Source organism: Magnolia sinica, chromosome 13 (assembly GCF_029962835.1).
Source record: "Magnolia sinica isolate HGM2019 chromosome 13, MsV1, whole genome shotgun sequence".
Lineage (NCBI taxonomy): Eukaryota > Viridiplantae > Streptophyta > Magnoliopsida > Magnoliales > Magnoliaceae > Magnolia > Magnolia sinica.
The window spans coordinates 37,886,310-37,905,356 of record NC_080585.1 but is presented as its reverse complement, the minus strand read 5'-3'; the positions used below and the strand labels follow the sequence as shown (position 1 = coordinate 37,905,356).

Here is a 19,047-nt window from a genome sequence, read left to right as displayed (position 1 = left end):
TCTATGAGACGATGGCGAACAATAGGGTTTCCGAACATCAAAATAAAAGGAAAGAAATTATTCAAGCCATCACAGATCTACTGTAATTTAAATCACAACAAACCATTAATGACTAAAAGAATTTCTCAAATCAAAACAGAGTCAATCAGTTCAGTTCAAATCAAACCTGTAGAAACTCCCATCACGCCACAAGCTTCACCTCTTAGCTCTAGCTAAGAGGTTTAGCCTAACATAATCAGACTAAATCTCGACATAATTCATAGGAAAAAGAAGAAAAATAAAGAAAAAATCTATAAAACTTCCAAACACTTCTCTCTCCGCCTCTCTTTCTCTATCTGACGTCCCCTATTCAAGCACACCCTCTTCTCCACATTTGGAACTCTTTTTATAGCTTTTGGAGTGGTGGAAATCGGATTTGGGAAGCTATCGCATGCGCAGCGAAAGCCTTTTCGCAGCCAAGTTCGGGGCTTCATAACTCTCGCGCTTCTTGCGTTATTCCTGTAAAATCAACGTCTCTTGGAAGTATTTTGGCTGGCCTACACGATGGACGGTTCAGATCTGCCATATGATCAAAGATGGTGGGCCACAATTGCCTGAAAAATCAAATTCGGTGGACGTGCGTAGCCTTTCGCACGTCCGGCGCTGATGTGATTGGTAGGCTCCACAGAGGTGTTTTTAAAGAAATCCACCCCGTCCATTAGATTGCCCTCGAAATTTCGGTAAGAAACGGATGGTTTTTCATGTCCATTGACTCAGAATCAGAGAAGAAATCATCCAAACATCAATTTGAACGTTGCAGGGCAGTCCACTTATGGCCTCTGTATCGCGCACGTGTGCTTGCATGGGTCCAAAAGTTCAGCATAGGTTTGAAGAATTCATGGCCCTCTACAAGATGGACGGTTTGGATTGTCCACTAGGACTGTGTGGGGCCCACTAGCGTCCGCAAAACGGACAGCGTCCATCCGTTACAGCGTCAAACGACAGTTGTCATTTTTGGGAAGAAGACGCGGGTCAGCAGGCGCTGACCCGCTTTAACTGGTTCGGTGCCTCGCGTACGTGTACACGTGCAGTGTACACACCTTACATACGAGCCCCCTTGTGATGTGTTTCAAAAATCTGATCCATCCATTCATTTTCTCATCTTATTTAAACCATCGAGACCAAAGTTGAGACAGTTCCAGATATCAGGTGGGCCCAGAATCAACGGTTTATGGGTTGATCTGTCAGTTGGGGTACTTCCATAGTGATCCGAGGGCTGAAATTTGATATGTACGGTTAATTTATGGCCCTCAGGCCATATGTGAAGTTTTGAGCCAATCAGATGGCGAGAACTATGTGATCTTGCATTTTTCACCAATTTTGGGCCTCTTTAACGTGAATGGCTTGATTTCCTCGTATCCCTGGTGTGTAATTCCATCGATCTTGGTCTCCTGGAGTCCGTCCCTTGCCTTGGGTGTCATCAGAGTGTTAAATCCATAGTTTAAGCACCCTTTTTCAGTTCATGCTTGTAAATACACTCTGCATCACAAACACGATTAAATCAGGCTATTAAACGGTATCATGCTTGTAAATTCATGCAATAACTGGGTCTGATATGCAATATTTGACCCTCAACAAGGCCCAATGTGATGTATATGCGGCTCGTATTTGAGGCCTGTTATGATGTGTATTCTGCCCGTGTTTAAGGCCTAATGTGATGTATATGAGGCCTATGTGATGAGGCCCATTGTGATGCATTTGAGGGCTAGGCGATGGAGCCTATTGTGATATATGTTAGGCCTATGTGAGAGGCCCATCGTGATGTATATTAAACTCTTGAGTGAGGCCCATGGTGTTGTATATTTGGCCCTTGTGTGAGGTCATGGGTCCACTATATGTTAGAATCCATGAGGTCCATTCCTTGGGGGCAATGTTGGTTAAATGTCCACATTGTCGAGGTCGATTGTCGATGCCGGTTGTTGATACCGATTATGAGTATGTGACAGTATAGCATCATGATACATGCCCATACGCATCATCTGCATGTTTGTTATGAGATGTGGTTGATTACTGCATATGTCATTGAGCATGTTGTTATGGGACTCCCTGATAGGCAGAGGTTATCTCACATGAGCACGCGGTATGCACAGGATTGATGCATGACTAGATTGTATGACTCATGCATCTCGCATTATGATTACTGTATGCCCTAGCGACATCAGGGCCGTAACCTCCACAGGCATATCGTGGATGACTAAATGGGACACCGAAAATGTTTGGTTTTAGCATACGGGCGCCATAGATGTCCTTGGGTGAAAATTCCTAAACCTCCGTGGCCAGGAGACGCCCTAAAGTTGAGACCGAGTGGATACATGAGCACCTGAGTACTGAATACCAGGAGGCCGCGTCTCCCACTGTGTCGTGGTCGAATGGGAGGGGGTGTGGCCTTACCCGCCCGAGGGTAGGGGGCAATACTAGGCTGAGTTTGACCAGCTTGTAAGTGGGTCCGCTATCGACGTGCTGGATAGGTATTGGCAGACTATTGGCCAGGCGGATAGTGAGGTTTCTTACGCTCACTTGGACTGTGCGGCTAGGAGAGTGGCAATGCCATTTGAAGTGTACTAAACCCCGGTGATGATCCCAGAGATGAACTGTACTGATATGTGGATTTAGTGAGTAGGAGTTGCATACTCATTCATGCATTCATTCATTCACTATCCATCGGGTTAGTGGTGAGCAACTATTTGTTACGTCTGCCTTCACAATGGCAAGGATTCCGGTTGGGGCGGGCGACTAACCTGAGATCAGGAGTTTACCACATCGAGTCTGACTATCTAAATTTAGGTATGGGACTGGTTGGGATAGAAGTCCCTTATGATGGATTCCATAGCCTGCGATACTACGTACTATCATCTAGACTCCACACTCCAGCATGATCATTCCATTCGCACCGCATATTGCATCGTATCCTTGGCAACTGATATTTGGCTCTTTATGACTCCTCATTTGCATAGCTGTTCTATATTGCGTATTCTGATATTGATTGACTCGTGGACTTGTCCGTATTTCCGCTTACTCTGTTAGCATATGATTTATGATCTTGTCAGTATTTCTACTTACTCTGATAATTCATGATCTTGTCAGCATTTCTACTTATTCCGATATTGTATGATTTATGGAATTACCAGTGTTTCCAGTATTGTATAATGATGGCATGGTATTGAATACTTGACACTTACATTGTGCACACACTTACACCACCCTCTAAGCTTTCTATAAGCTTATGCACGATAGATGCGTGTAGGTTATGTTTAGATTGCAGCAGTGTTGAGCTTGAAGCGTGCAGCGGTCTTCCGGAGCTTGATTTTCAATTTATGTATTTTCCTTTTAGCATTGTACTCAAATGATTATATTAGTGGATATGTGCTGATGATGTTACCCTTGTGAATTGGGTAATCTTGTGGTTATGCTTATTACGAGTTAAATGTACATTGGCAAAAAAAAAATCCTCCTTGTAGGATCCCAGGATCGGAATCTGGCATATGAACGCTAGGAGCCGAGAATGGGATACTATGGAGGCTGTCGGCACCATATTCGGCGATCGAGATTCTTGTGAATCCGATTTTCAGGTTTGGGGTGTGACAACAACACTCCCTCATAAGTGACTCTAATGCTAAGTTACAAAATCCTATCTAATGCAATGTGGTGAATGCGTATGTTATCTGAGTAATTATTAAGTTCTATTCATTCAGCATATTGGTGAAACTAAGATACTGGCATTATATCATGAGTCTTTATCCGGATCACGTGGCTCATTACGGTAGTAGCAGCTCCTAACTGGTGTCCCTTTATCCGAATTTAGATATCACCCATTTATACCATGAATCAGTAATTCTAAGGAACATCATGATACCCAAATATATGAGGATCAATTCGGTATGAGTTGTTACCCAAATACCGAGTATGATCACTCAGTTCCGAGGTATGGGCTTGTCACATAAAATCAAAACACATAAAGGAAAGGGCTTGTCAACCAATTCCATTCATGCTAGGATCGTTCGAACGGTACTCTGGTACGGAATCATTGGCCATAGATTTGACTTGGGCCATTCGAACAACAATCTTTTACATCCATTAGTATTCATTGGTCACTACGGGGAGGCTCATCACCCCAGAATAGGCTGACAGCTCGGACACAGTTTCTCATACCACCATGCCCGACTCATGAGTCTTAGTGGGATCGTATCATACTAACAGTTATGAATGGACTCATCCACTGAGAATGGGGTATCTTAGATTCAATTTGATCATATCATACATTGTAAACATACATGATCAGTCGGCTAGCGGACTAATTTGATTGAACTGGGAGAACCTCAGCGCAACCAGCATTAGTCGCAAGCATCCCATGTAGTCCAACTACTATCGGTCATCCATGTTTGAGCAGGGTCGATTGAACGAGGCTAGGGTGGTTGACTTAATTGGAAAACCCCTTGATTTGGGTGATTTATCGACTGACCCAACATCGTCGCAATCCTAAGTATTTCTATGGACTAAACTCTAGCTGCATCACACAATTATAGCATGTGTTCTACTACACAACCACTTAAGCATTTCACCGAACATGTAAGCATCCATAGGGTACTATGTTCACTAAGGCATTAAATCAAACATGTGCGCATGTATAAAGTAATATAATCACTTAAGCATTAAATAAAGCATGTGAGCATTGACAAAGCAACACGTTCCACCACTTAGACATTTTATCAAACATGTGAGCATCGACAAAGCAACACATTCCATCACTGAGACATTTCATCAAACATGTGAGCATCCATATCCAACCAATAGTATATATTATAGTAAAATCAAAATGATAACATGTTAGCATACAAAAATTCATCTACAAGCAACTAATTATTAACTGAGACCCTCAAAGGTCGATAAAAGATAACCTATAGATAATGGTCTGCATCTTGTGACGATTCGCTCGACTTTCGGTGCTCGTACGGTTAGGGCATTAGGGAAAGATCATCGAAAACCTAAGTATGCAAGCTTGTAAGAGTTAGAATGAATTAGATACAAGACCTAAACCCACAAACATGACTCAATACTTACCTTCAATCATCGCCGAATCGACACCAACGAAGGGTAATATTGCTATAGAAGAGATGAGAGGGTGAAGGTGTATAAATCCTCACACTTCCAATCTCTCTCTGTCTCTCTCTCTCTCTCCCTCTCCTCTCATTTATCCTCTTTCTCTTCTCTCTTTAAAGCTAGGCTCAAAATTCATATGGGGAGAGGGGACATGAAATGAATGAGTATTTATAATACTAGAAGTGATGCCAATGGCCCTAATGGCCCTTTACTCATTATATTGACCCTTGAGGGGTTTTTTTCCCATTAATGAGACCCAATAGAAAGCATATGGGTCAATCTAAGCCATGACATATGTGTCCCACAAGGCGATTTATGTTTGGATACAACCATCCGATGATCGGACGTACCGATCAACCGAAAAAGCTCTAAACTAGATCAACAGTCACCGAGCATCAATTGGGTCTATACCTATATGGATATGTGTGGAGAAATATCTTTAGTAGGTACACTGGCTTTGACCATAAATTGATGGTTCAAAAGTTACAACTTTGCGAAACAGTAAAAGGGCTAGTTTCACTTAAGTTTAAGATTTTCATATAAGGTATTCGCACAACCCAAGCACTCGCCTTGTGAGTCTAAGTTGAACAGTTTGAGACGTGATCTCGGCTCGATATCCCGCGATCACTACAAGAAAAATGGGCAAAGGCTACGGCAAAAAACCGTAGCAAAAGCCCTTTTGCTACGGATATGATCCGTAGCACGTCCGTCGCTATTGGTGGGGCAACTAAAGGTATAGCTACGGATTATATCCGTAACAATAGATACCAATAGCTACGGATATAATCCGTAGCAATAGATACCAATAGCTACAGATTATATCCGTAGCAATAGATACCAATAGCTACGAATTATATCCGTAGCAATACCTTTAGCTACCCTACCAATAGCGAAGGACATGCTACGGATCATATTCGTAGCAAAAGGGATTTTATCCGTACCAATAAATACCATTAGCACCAATAATATTCGTAGCAATAGATACCAATAGTTACGGACAAAAGCAGTAGCTATAGCTACGGATTATATTTGTAGCTATTTTTTTTTTAAATTGTAATAATACGACCTGTTTCCATTGCAAGAACCTGCTGTGATTGATAACTCATATAAGCTTAATGCTGATAGAAATAGTATATAAAATGTAATCATAAAAAAATGATGCATTTATTACAAATAACAATCAAATCATACAATGCATCCTACATTCACATTTCTAAATAAACAATACTTCACTTTGCTCAACCTATTATAAGAATTACAACTAAGGCATGCCCTCATGTGCAAGGAACAAATACACTCCAACACAGTAAACACCTTCCATATGCATTCAATAATGCTCATATTTTTATAGAATTTTCTTCCTTTAGACGGTCAATTTCAGCAAATGCAGAAGATAGAGCTTCTTCTTTCCTTGAAACTGCAGATGTAACTTCTGTGGACTTCGACACAAGATCACTTTCAAGTTCTGAAACCCTTCCCTTGAGAAAATGAATTTCATCCTCCACTGACTTCTTTAGCTTGTCAGCCTGTATAAAATAGCATTTGTAGACACAATCGAACAAGCATGCCTTTGTACACATCTCAAAAGTAAGAAAGATAAAAAAAACACTTATATATGAAGAAATAAAAAATGTACCTACAAATCTTCTAAACTATGGCAAAATCCAACATGAGTAATGTGTTCAAACCTAGGATGGACTTTTAAACTCAAAACCTAGGTTTAGGTTAAGGTTATAGGTTTAGGTTTAGGTTTAGGTTTAGGTTTTAGGTTTAGGTTAAGGTTATAGGTTTAGCTTAGGTTTAGGTTATAGGTTATAAGTTATAGCTTTAGGGAATTGAGAATAGGTTAAGGTTTAGGTTTAGGAAATCGGGTTCGGGTTCGGGATCGGGTTTAGGTTTGGGTTTTCAAGTTTAGGTTTAGGTTTAGGTTAGGGAGTTGAGATGAGGATTAGGTGTAAGTTTAGGTTTAGGGATTTGAGAATACATTTAAGTTTTAGGTTTAGGTTTAGGTTTTAGGTTATAGGTTTAGGTTTAGGTTTTAGGTTATAGGTTATAAGTTTAGGTTATAGATTATAAGTTTAGGTTATAGGTTATAGGTTATAGGTTAAGGTTATAGGTTTTGGTTTAGGTTTAGGTTAAGGTTTAGGTTTAGGTTAAAGGTTTAGGCTATAGGTTATAGGTTATAGGTTAAAGCTTTAGGGAATTGAGAATAGGTTAAGGTTTAGGTTTAAGAAATCGGGTTCGGGTTTGAGATCGGGTTTAGTTTGGGTTTTCAAGTTTAGGTTTAGGTTAAGGAGTTGTGATTAGGATTAGGTGTAGGTTTGGGTTTAAGGATTTGAGAATACATTTAGGTTTTAGGTTTAGGTTTAGGTTTTAGGTTTAGGTTTAGGTTATAGGTTTAGGTGTAGGTTATAGGTTATAACTTTAGGGAATTGAGAATAGGTTAAGGTTTAGGTTTAGGAAATCAGGTTCGGGTTCGAGATCGAGTTTAGGTTTGGGTTTTCAAGTTTAAGTTTAGGTTTAGGTTAGGGAGTTGAGATTAGGATTAGGTGTAGGTTTAGGTTTAGGGATTTGAGAATACATTTAGGTTATAGGTTATAGGTTTAGGTTAAGGTTAAGTTATCGGTTATAAGTTTAGGTTATAGGTTATGGGTTAAGGTTTAGTTTATAGGTTTTGGTTTAGGTTAAGGTTATAGGTTTAGGTTTAGGTTAAGGTTTAGGTTTAGGTTATAGGTTTAGGTTAAGGTTTATGTTTAGGTTATATGTTATAGGTTATAGGTTATAGCTTTAAGGAATTGAGAATAGGTTAAGGTTTAGGTTTAGGTTATATGTTATAGGTTATAGGTTATAGCTTTAAGGAATTGAGAATAGGTTAAGGTTTAGGTTTAGGAAATCGGGTTCGGGTTCGAGATCGGGTTTAGGTTTGGATTTTCAAGTTTAGGTTTAGGTTTAGGTTAGGGAGTTGAGATTAGGATTAGGTACTTGTAGTGAGTTTCTATCAAGAACACATACACAATTTCATAGATCAAGCAAGTTAAATAAAATAGGAACAGAATAACCACTGCAAGTACCTCATTTTCCAATTTTTTCCTCTCAACATTTGCATCACTAATTTTATGTTGAAGCTTTTGTTGCTCCTTGCCAATGACACTAATCTTAGCGTCAAATTCTTTCATCTTTGAATGACTCAAATTGAGCTCAGATTGGGCTTGATCATATTCCTTCTTTATGGAACTAACCTGAATAGGAAAGGTAATAAAGACGCATGCGTTTTGTGTTCAGCAAAAAGGGTTAGATTGTAAGTTTAAAGACGCATGCTTTTTGTGTTCAGCAAAAAGGGTTAGATTGTAAGTTTAAGCACCTTGCTTGTAAGGTTATCTACTTTTGCAGTGAGGCTGTTTATCTGTGTTGGTAAAGAAACCAATTGATTTTCCAGGGAAGCATGCTCTTGAATGATTGCATCCTTCTCCATAATGAGCCTCTCTCTTTCATTTTCAAAGTCATAAATCCTTTCACAATTGACTGCATCGAAATTTAAAAATAAACATGTGCAAGAATGCACCAATTACAATAAGAAGTGTGTCCAAGAATGCACCTTGTTGTCTATTGAAGATGGAATTGAATCAGTCTTGTTTTTGTTGGGATTGCTTTTGCCCATGTTGATGCTCAAATGCGAGACACATCCCATGGAAATATCTACAGTTCTAGATCAAACCTATAAATCAACAACAAAACAGAAGTGCAGTTTGGGTAGTATCGAACAAGTGAGCAATGTACATACCAGCTGATTTATCTATGAATTCAGGCTCCACTGTAGAAAAACGAGATAAAGCCAAAAAACTACCAACTGATCAATGTACATACCGGCTGATTTATCTAGTTATTCGATGTTTTAAGTGGAAATGAACTAACCTTGAGAGCTTTTTTCCTCATTAGCATACTGAAATACCGACATAGAGAAAATGCCTCCACTGAAAATGTAGTCCTCAACCAAAGCTTGCATCCTATGAGAAAACGCCATAATGAAATAGATAAATTAAACTTTGAGAATAAAAACATTGGTATAAAGTAAAAGGAATCAGAACAAAGAAATCACTGCTAGCAAAACATCCTACATTTGAGAAACTCACTAATATTGAATTCAATGGAAAAAAACTGCATGCACAAAGAAATTAGAACATCCAAATGCAGACTCTAGGGGCTGAGGACAATAATATCTATGATTGCTAGAAGTGCCACCTTTTTTTCTTTTTCATTTTCTTTTTTGTCAAAAGAATGAGGTGGGTTGGTGATCTTGGTAACATTGGAATGGACAACTAGTTCCGCACTTAGGCGACATCAAACATATCCATGTCAAGTCCATGAGCTTGATATGCTGACGCATTTGCAGGGCTGAGATTGCCTGGGTGGTTTTTGGTGCATTAAAATCATAAGCATATATGATGATTCAAATGCGTGGATTGTAAAAACTCATAGAATGTCTATACACATCTAAATCATAATATAAAGGAAAGAAAGCATATCTGAATCATGTGTAGCCAGGCTGCAAGCCCCGGCCTCATTCGCATCCTCAGGCTCAGCAGCAATTTCAACAATTTTATTTTATTTAATAGAAAATGTATGGTCTATATGACAGTTAACCAGCCTGAAATGAAATACACTCACTACCAGAAAAAAATCTGATGACTCAATATCTAAAAACAGGGTAACATAAAACCTACACCAAACTGAGGCTTGCATTCCTAAACCTGATGACTCAGCTCAAAATCTCATCGGGTCAACTGAGTCAGCTCGTTGACTTGATGAACCGAAAGACCTACACCAAAGATGTTGAAGAAAGATAGAATGCTATCTTCAATACCTTGTTTTCCTTTCTTCTTCTGTGTTGCATTCCGGGAACCCTTATCCCATAGATGTAACATCCAACATATAACTTCCAACCTATTAAGTGAATGTAACATCCAAAACTTTTAATACGTTGGCCCACTATGAGGATCACCTAGTGTAAAAATCATCCCATTTATTCATCATATATATGGGTTACACCTAGAAAACAATGTCTTACCATTGATAAATACCAAAATAGAAGGGGGTCGCTGGCTCTATCAGTGATGTAGCTGTAGCAACCAAAGCACGTTTAAAGACATTGAGTGTTGCTTGGTACAAACCAATGCAACACATCTGAAAGTAATGAGGAACATTGCAGCCCCTAGGCAATGAGCAATTACCTGACCATCCATTCCCTTTATGCCCTGCTCCATCTCTTCAATCATAGGGCATGTGACAAACCCAAAGCCCTTCAAATATCCTGATGTTCGGTCAGTTACCACCCTAGCTGATACATGACAAGATACATATATAATGGCATGAATTTTATTACTCTTACACAAACCTTGAACAACTAACTAAATTTTACTACATACCTGATTTTGGGCATGCATCAGTTATGCTTCTAAAATTTACTACAAACTCAGAATTTTATTCTAAAGAAAAAGAAATTCCAAATCAAGTTTTTTCTTAAAAAAGAAAGCTAGAAATAAAATAAAACATAAATAAAAATCAATATATATATATATATATATATATATATATATATACATATATATATATATATATATATATATATATATATAGGTGTGCTGTGTCCAACTCATGCAAAACACAAGGACTGCTACTAATTGCATTGGAATAATTACTCCAATGTCAATTAAACCATCAATATCTCATGATAGGTGGCTGTGCCCAACTCACATGTGAGATAAGAATAGGACCTTCGTGTTCTTACCTCAGTTGTGATTTGTAGCATCAAAAGTGGGAAATGACAGCCTGCATAAAGGCAGGTTATGTTTTCCACTCTGCCTTAAATAGAAAATGGGTCAAACCTTAGCCTATGCTTGGCCCACTTTACATTCATGGAATTGTATTCTTATGATGCACTTAAAGAGTTTGAGTAAAACATTGGCATTAGTGTGGTAAGAAATGAGCATAAAAGAAAATGGAAATTGGGAGAATATCAGGTAAGAGAGTTAGTATAAATTATTTACCATTGCAACCTCTTCATAGTTATCAGTTAATAAAGATAGCTTCTTCAATCCACCACCTGAAGTCAAAGCAACTTCCCCTGCTACACCTTGAAACACATTGCACTAGACCTACAATAAGCTACCAACTGCTTTCCCCAAGTGATTGTCAACGGTAGGCATTCAATCCCATTTATAAGTAGTAAATAGCTATTTCTGATGGTTTCTGTGGTAAAAAGACACGCACATTTATATGTAGTAAAAAAGGAAAACATGTGTATTATTCGTATTTTGTGGCATACATTTGATGGGGCATTAATGGTTTCTGTTAGCCTGACCTACCTGACCTTAAACAGCAAAAAGAAAAGAAAAAATGAAAAAAAAAACTGCAAATTTTAAAAAAGACAATAAATACATGCTTATATATAAACAAGTTACATACATGTTGTCGTAAAAAAAGATGCTTCTAATAATTTCAAGCATGAGCACAAGCAACCTAATTAGGATAAAGAGTAAACCACAATAATAATAATAATAAGGCACAAAATGCCCAAAAATGTCCAAAGATGCCTGAATCAACTTTTCTTTCCTTACTCCTCCAAGCATGAGCACAAGCAACCTAATCATGTATCATTCACACTAAAAATAAAAAAGATAAGAAAAAATTGATTAAAAAAAATCAGTGGAAAAAAGGGGTTAAAACACGAATAACAGGAGAATCATCCAAATGGGCCCTAATAGAACACGCATCAAATATGATTGGGTTAATTGGGGCCCATTACATTGAAAATACAAAACAAAAGAAGAAACCCAAACAACCAAAAATGATTATTTATCTATCTTGCATGTTTTTCCAAATTCCCAAAGTGATCCATTCAACTCAAATTCATCAAACACCCTTGAATTTTGTATTTGATATGAAAATAGGCATATAGATTTGGTCAAAACCACAGTATAATCTTCCTCCAAGCTCATGGTGAAGAAAAAAGATTTTTTTTTTTTTTAAGGAAAACATTTAGTTATGTCAGTTGATCCAACTGATGTATTCTGATGAAGACCAACAATCCTTCTCTGCATAAAAGGAATGAGAATATAGCCGGTAAATGCAATTGCTTCCCAAATAGGTATAAATTCCTTGTTGATGCAAACTAGTTGCATTCTCCAATTTGCAATTTATTCAAACTGGCCTTAAGACAAACTATTTTACCTTTCTCAACATTTATAAATGGCATTTTAAGAAACATTGTTTCCTTCATTTCTATTTCCATGAAGCCAAATAGGCAGTCCGGACCATTGGTCTGTTACATTCTTCCTTGTGTAGAGTATTAAATTCTTTTAGCCGGGACAATTCTAGCCTTTTGATTGTGGCAAAAAAAAAGAGTACATTTTGGTTGAAAATTAGAGTGCCGGTCTCCATCCAAATGAAATTTATCTAAAGATCGGTGCCTGTGAATTTCCCATCACGGAGATTTTCAGGCCTTCATCAATCTGCAGTTCGATGTAATAGGCCAATGGTCTGGATTACAGAACCATGGGTCCCATTGTGGAATATAATGTTTGTCCTTGCACAACTACAAATGGGAATGTAAAATCTGTAAACAAGAAACACTACTGTTAAAACAACATGAATGCAATTAAAATCTACAAAAAAGATAAGTAGTAAATAGGTGCATATAAGGAAAAAAAATTCTAATAAATTTAAATTTTTAAACGTACCAATTGATCCAACCATATGTCGAAGAAGAGAGGCAACATGCACATGGAGAGAGGAAATGAACCTTTCCAACTATTTTTTGCTGCAACTAGAAAGTAGAGAAATAGGAATAGATCCTGAAGATTTTATACAATGCCTTGTAAACAGCAAAGCTAAAACAGATTGACAAAAAAAAAGAGAGTATAATAAAATTTCTAAAGACCCGCATACACGCATTCACTTTGCTACAACAAACATGTAAATAGTCTAAACTAGAGTTTAATCAATTACTGTGCATGAGGAGCCATGCCATTTGCATTCCCAAAACGATTGCCGACAACAATGACCGGAATCCCATGGTTTCCTGCAGCAACAGAAGCCGTATGTCTATATTTCAAGTTCAAGAATAGATATGCAAAACCATCTCTAATTTACTCTCCTACAATATCAACAAAAGGTATAGTCAGATGGCAGGTTCAGTCAGATGGCAGGTTCCTCTGCTTCAATGTCATTGACAACCCCACGACATCTTGGGAATCCATAATAGCAAGTAAGTTGTTCATCTATCGAAAAAAATCTGTAGGTGAAACACAAAAGAAACCAGCTTAAATACTACAGAAAATGGAAACAAAATGCACATCATATCAGGAATCTTCAAAACCCCTTTGAAAAAACCCACCTCGCAGGGCAAAACCAGGCCACCGCACATCTGGGATCCGAATTCCTCTTCCGCTTTCTTCAGGAGGGAGATGAAAATCGGGAGGTTGAGGAACCGGGTCAGGATCACGAACCCTCTTTGAAAAAACCCACCTCGCGAGGCGTTCACGGCTGATGCATTGGAGAGAGAGGGAGGAGAATGAGAGAGATAGAGTAGAGATCGGGAGGGAGAGAGAGGATTAGGAAAGAAGAGCTTAGGGAAAGCTCTGATTAGGGAACGGAGAGAGAGAGAGAGAGAGAGAGAGAGAGAGAGAGAGAGAGAGAGAGAGAGAGTAAGACCCGTATCCTAGCCTATACTGTTCCGTCGAATCCCGCGATCATTCCCATCGAATTCTGGCAAACTGCGACTTATAATCAATGTTTGCGTGTGACCCTAAGTCATATCCTATAGATTTGAGTCGGCTTAATCCGAGACTTGTACCATTATGCCCGCACCGTCGCCGCGGTTTCAACACCGCAACTCGCACACCGATCCGACACCCTAGCTAAGAGATGTGGGCTAGTGTTTATTTCGAAAAAATGCCGTGCGGTTGTAATCCCAAGAGAATCTCTACATCATGTCTTATCAATCAATCACTCAAATCAATCAATCAATGCTTTCTTTCTCCCCAAGTCAAGTAACCACCAAGTCAACTCTTTGTCACCCTCTCTCTTACACACTCATATATGTCAAGTACAACATCACCTCACCCATCACTTACATCCATCACTCTCTCTCCTTACATCTCATCTTTCTCTCTCTTTTCTTTACACAATTTCCAAGCAACCAAAGAGAGAAAAAAATGTGGATGTCCATGGTCTTTCATGAGAGAAAAGAGTGTTGTGTGGCCCACTTTCCTATCTCAAATCCTTCATCCTAACCCTTAATTCCTCATCATCCACCATCAAAGTGGAGCACAAGGAGATCGGCCTTCCAATGGACTAAGAAGATTGAACGGTGGGTGCTTCTATAGGTTAGATTTTCATGTTCTTATGATGGGTCAAGTGAGGCCTACCAATCAATGGTATAGATCTCACTTCGGACCCTAAGATATGGCTGATGGCCCACCTCGATCTTCATGATCATTCCATGATGGGGCCATTCTCCATGGACCCCATCATGATGTTTGTTTCCTTGCATGAATAAGGTCATCTAGACCATTACATTTTAGTGGAGAGAGGATCTCCACTGTTGATTTTGATCGGTGGGCCCACATGTAATGGGACCCACTTGATGTATGTTGTAGATCATGGAGGGCCTATAGTACTGGGGTCCCTCCATCATCACGTGTCCCTTTCTCTCTCTCTCTCTGTCTCTCTCTCCCTCTCCTTTTCATTTGTTTTGTGTGTGATGATGTGATTATATAGCCCACCCGGATGTGCCCCACCTTAATGTATATTTTATCTAAACCATCCAAGTCATGTGGGCCCTACCTTATAGGAGTGGAAAACACAAATAACAAATTGATTTAATTGGGCCACGTCCCTGTGGGACCCACTTTAATTGTATGCAAACTGTCCAGCATCCCTGGACGCTGAATGTGGTTGCAAAATGTAAAGTGAAATGTGAACAGATGGTGGGTGTACTGACTGCAGCAAAAAAAAGGGATTTTAAGGCTTTTGGGTGGACTACTCACACAGGCCCCACCCTGTTGCATTGATTAAATCCACATCGTCTATTCCGTTCCCCAGCTCATTTTAGGCGTTGAGCCAAAGGGGCCAATCCGAGTTTCTGGTGGGCCATAGCATAACAAACAGTGGCTTTACCATTGAAATTCACCCTGACGTTTCTGTACCCCAAAATATATTGAATATTGGTCTCGTTTTGCTTGTCTTAAGCTATGGGGATCAATGGCGGGGTCAGATTTCCCTAATGTGGGCCCCACCTATGAAAAACCAAAGGAAATAAAAATAATAATAGAAAAAAAACATGCAGCAGCTAACATTGCTACTGTCAGAGGCACAGGCAGCGCTTGCTGCGTGGCGGGCGGGCGGACGAGCGGGGACCTACGGTCCCAGCTGTGGGCCCCACCCTAATGTATGTTGTATATCCACTCCGTCCATTCTGTGGGCCCCTTAGGTCTGTGGGCCATATCCAAAAATCAGCCCTATCTGAGGCTCAGGTGGCCCACATCATAGGAAATAGTGAGATTGAACGGCTGCCATTGAAACCTTTTTTCTGGGTCACAGGAGCTTTTAATCAAGATGAAATTTGTTTTCCCTTTTCATTCAAGTCCGTGTGACCTTATCAACAGGTTGGATGGAAAGCAAACGTTATGGTGGGCCCCACGTGGGACTCACAGTGATGTATGTGTTTTATTCACACCGTCCACTGGATGGTGGAACGTAGCATGGTGCATGGTTTTGTCACCACCGTCCACACCACTGGACAGTGGGACCCCGCTGATGTATGTGCTCTCTCCACACCGTCCACATCACTGGACGGGGGGACCCACCATGATGCATGTGTTGCATCGGAGCCGTCCAACCCTTTTGAAAGCGCATTTTAAGGCTTGAGACTAAAAATAAGACAGATCTATAGTTCAAGTGAACCCCACCTTTGTATATGTATGGAGCCCGTCTTGATTTATTTGTGGCCCTCCATTGAGGCCCACCTTGGTATATGTATGAGGTCAAATTTGGTTTATTTGTGGCCCTCCATTGAGGCCCACCTTGGTATATGTATGAGGCCCAATTTGGTTTATTTGTGGCCCTCCATTGAGGCCCACCTTGGTATATGTATGAGGCTCATTTTAGTTTATTTGTGGTCGTTCATTGAGGCCCACCTTGGTATGTGGATGAGGCCCATCTTGATTTATTTGTGGTCGTCCATTAAAGCCCACCTTAGTATATATATAAGGCCCAAGTGATTATGTAAGCCCCGTATCCTAGACCGTACCGTTCCTTAGACTTCCGCGGTCTTCCCGGTCGAATTTCGGCAACCTTCGACCCTTAACCGGTATTTGCGCGCGACCTTGATTCTCATGCCGTCAACCTGAGTCGACTCAACCGAAGATCTTTACCATAACGACTGCACTGTCGCCGCGGTTCCGATGTCGCGACTCGCGCGCCGAGGTGATACCCTGGTCGGGAGATGTGGGCTAGCGTTCGTTGCGAGGAAAACGCCGCGCGTTGCAAAACTTGAGAGAATCTCTACGAGATGTCACCTCAATCAATCAATCAATCCATCCCATCATGTCAAGTACACATCACCTTTCACCCTTTCCCAAGCAAGCCCCAAAGTCAAAAAGTTCTTACATAAGCCATACTTGTCTTACACCATTAGCCACAAAAGTCAAAAAGCCTCTTACACCCATCACTCACCACATCAACACATCCGTCACCCATCACTCTCTCTCTCTCTCCCTTTACAAGTCTCTCTCTCTCATTTTCAAAGTCATTCCTAAGCAACCAAGAACTCCTCACGTCCAAGCCCTCCCATGGTGAGAAAAATGCATATGTGAGGCCCACCTTTCCATCCCTAGATCTCCCATCCTAGCCATCCATTTCTCATCTTCCTCCATCAAAGAGAAGCACAAGGAGCTAAGGAAGCCAAGGGAGAAAGAAGATCAAGCGGTGGGTGCTTTGATAGGATAATTTTAATGTTTTTAAGATGGGTCAAGTGAGGCCAACTGATCAATGGTTGGGATCTCACTTTGAACCCTAAGATGTGGCCGATGGCCCACTTGGATCATCATGATCATTCCATGATGGGGCTATTCTCCATGGACCCCATCATGATGTTTATTTTTCTTGCATATTTAGGGTCATCTAGACTGTCTAATTTAGTGGAGAAGGGTCTCCACCGTTGGATTTTGATTTAATGGGCCTATGTATAATGGGACTCACTTGATGTATGATTTAGTGCAAGGGAGGGCCCATAGTGCCGGGGTCCCTCCATCATGCGTGTCCCACTCTCTATCTTTCTCTCGCCCTCTCTATTTCAGTTTTTTATGTGATCATAACATGGTTGTATGGCCCACTTGGATGGATCCCACCCTGAAACATGTATTTTACCCAAACCATCTTCAAGTGGAGCCCACCTTATATGTGTAGTACCCACAACATTCATCATTTGGTGGCCCATATAAACAGGGCCCACCCCAAGGCATGTGCACTGCCAGACCGTCCAGCATCCCTGGACGCTGGACAAAAAGGGAAAACATAAATATCAGCTTATTTTCCAAACTTATGGGTGACCCACTCATGTAGGCCCCACCTTGATGCATGTGTTCAATCCACGCCGTCCATCCTTTTCCTCAGACTATTTTAGGCGTTGAGCCAAGAAATGAGGTTGATCCGAGTATCTAGTGGACCATAGCGTTAAAAATGGTGATTTTCACCTTTCAAATTTACTTGAAATTCCTTACGCACCAGGACATGTCCAATATTGGGCTCGATGGGCTTGTCATAGTCTATAGAGACCAATGGCTGGAGTGGATTTGCACGATATGGGCCGCACACCTGAAAAACCGTAAGAAAATATGTTTTTAAAATAAAAAAAATAGGCAGCAGCATTGCTGCTGCCGTTGTCAATAGCGCAGGCAGCACCTGCTGCTGTGTGCGACGGGCAGGCGGGCGAACTACAACCCACGGCCCTTGCCGTGGGCCCCACCATGATGTATATCTGTCATCCACGCCGTTCATTGGGTGGGCCACTCTCTGAAGTGGGCCCACTTCAAAAATCAGCATGATCTAAAGCTCAGGTGGCCCACACCGTAGGAAATAGTGGGAATAAACGTCTGCCCTTGGGACCCCTTTTCTGGGCCACAGAAGTTGTGGATCCAGCTGAGATTTTTTCTTCCTACTCATTTGGGTCCGTGGGACCTTATCTGCGGACTGGATGGTAAGTAAACATTATGGTGGGCCCCATATGGAGCCCACGGTGATTATGTGTTTCACTCCCACCGTCCAGGCGGATGGTGGAGCCCACTGTGATGTTTGTGTTCTATCCCCACCGTCCAGGGACGGTGGGTGTGCATGTGTGTGTGTGCGTGCGTGTGTGGGTGTGTACGTGTGTGTGTATATATTTATATATATATATAAAATATTATATTATATATAATATTGTATGTATTATATATATATTGTTTATTATATTATATATAATATACTGGTGGTGGGAGGCTCATCTCAGTTTACTTGTGGCCCATGGTTGAGGCCCACTTTGATATATATATATAAGGCCCATTAAAAATATATTGGGGCTTATGGGTTGAGGCCCATTTGATGTGCATATGGGGCCCAATTGGTGAGGCCCATTTGATACACATAAGGCCCATGTGATTAGGCCCATTGTGATGTATTTTAAGGCCCATGGGCTATGGCCCATTGCAATGTACATAAGGTCCGTTGGTGAGGCCCATTAATACGGCCCATTTGATAAATGTAAGGCCCATGTGATACGACCCATTTGATATATTGAAGGCCCAATGGATGTCCCTAAGGTCCATTGCAATGTGTGGTCCTATCATGGTTTATGCAATAATGTTTACGACGGGC

At 40.5% G+C, this 19,047-nt stretch overlaps 1 protein-coding gene across 5 annotated transcripts; it reads right to left on the bottom strand.

The window, feature by feature from the left end:
- Window positions 1-6,355: 6,355 nt before the first annotated feature.
- Window positions 6,356-10,692, bottom strand: LOC131223611 (nuclear-pore anchor-like). Of its 5 annotated transcripts, none has more exons than XR_009160582.1 (3): window positions 8,918-9,055; window positions 8,732-8,832; window positions 6,356-6,662 (listed from the first exon to the last, which is right to left on the bottom strand). XR_009160582.1 is itself a non-coding variant. In XM_058219056.1 (3 exons), the coding sequence occupies exons 1-3, from the start codon at window positions 10,575-10,577 to the stop codon at window positions 6,474-6,476; spliced, it is 276 nt and encodes a 91-aa protein (XP_058075039.1). In that variant the 5' UTR covers window positions 10,578-10,692; the 3' UTR covers window positions 6,356-6,473. The 5 variants fall into 5 exon arrangements, 4 of the variants coding, with proteins under 4 accessions (XP_058075039.1, XP_058075038.1, XP_058075036.1 ...); XM_058219056.1 differs by lacking the exons at window positions 8,732-8,832; window positions 8,918-9,055 and adding exons at window positions 10,365-10,433; window positions 10,560-10,692; XM_058219055.1 differs by lacking the exons at window positions 8,732-8,832; window positions 8,918-9,055 and adding exons at window positions 10,365-10,467; window positions 10,560-10,690.
- Between the last annotated feature and the right edge of the window lie 8,355 nt (window positions 10,693-19,047).

Bases quoted from the DNA above. Each gene is read 5' to 3' on its own strand.
- LOC131223611 (XM_058219053.1), bottom strand. From the start codon at position 9,157: ATGGCGTTTTCTCATAGGATGCAAGCTTTGGTTGAGGACTACATTTTC. The intron at 8,833-9,048 runs GTTAGTTCATTT...CTAGAACTGTAG, and splicing joins TGAGGAAAAAAGCTCTCAAG to ATATTTCCATGGGATGTGTC. The intron at 6,663-8,731 runs GTGCATTCTTGG...TATTTTATACAG, and splicing joins CATCTTCAATAGACAACAAG to GCTGACAAGCTAAAGAAGTC.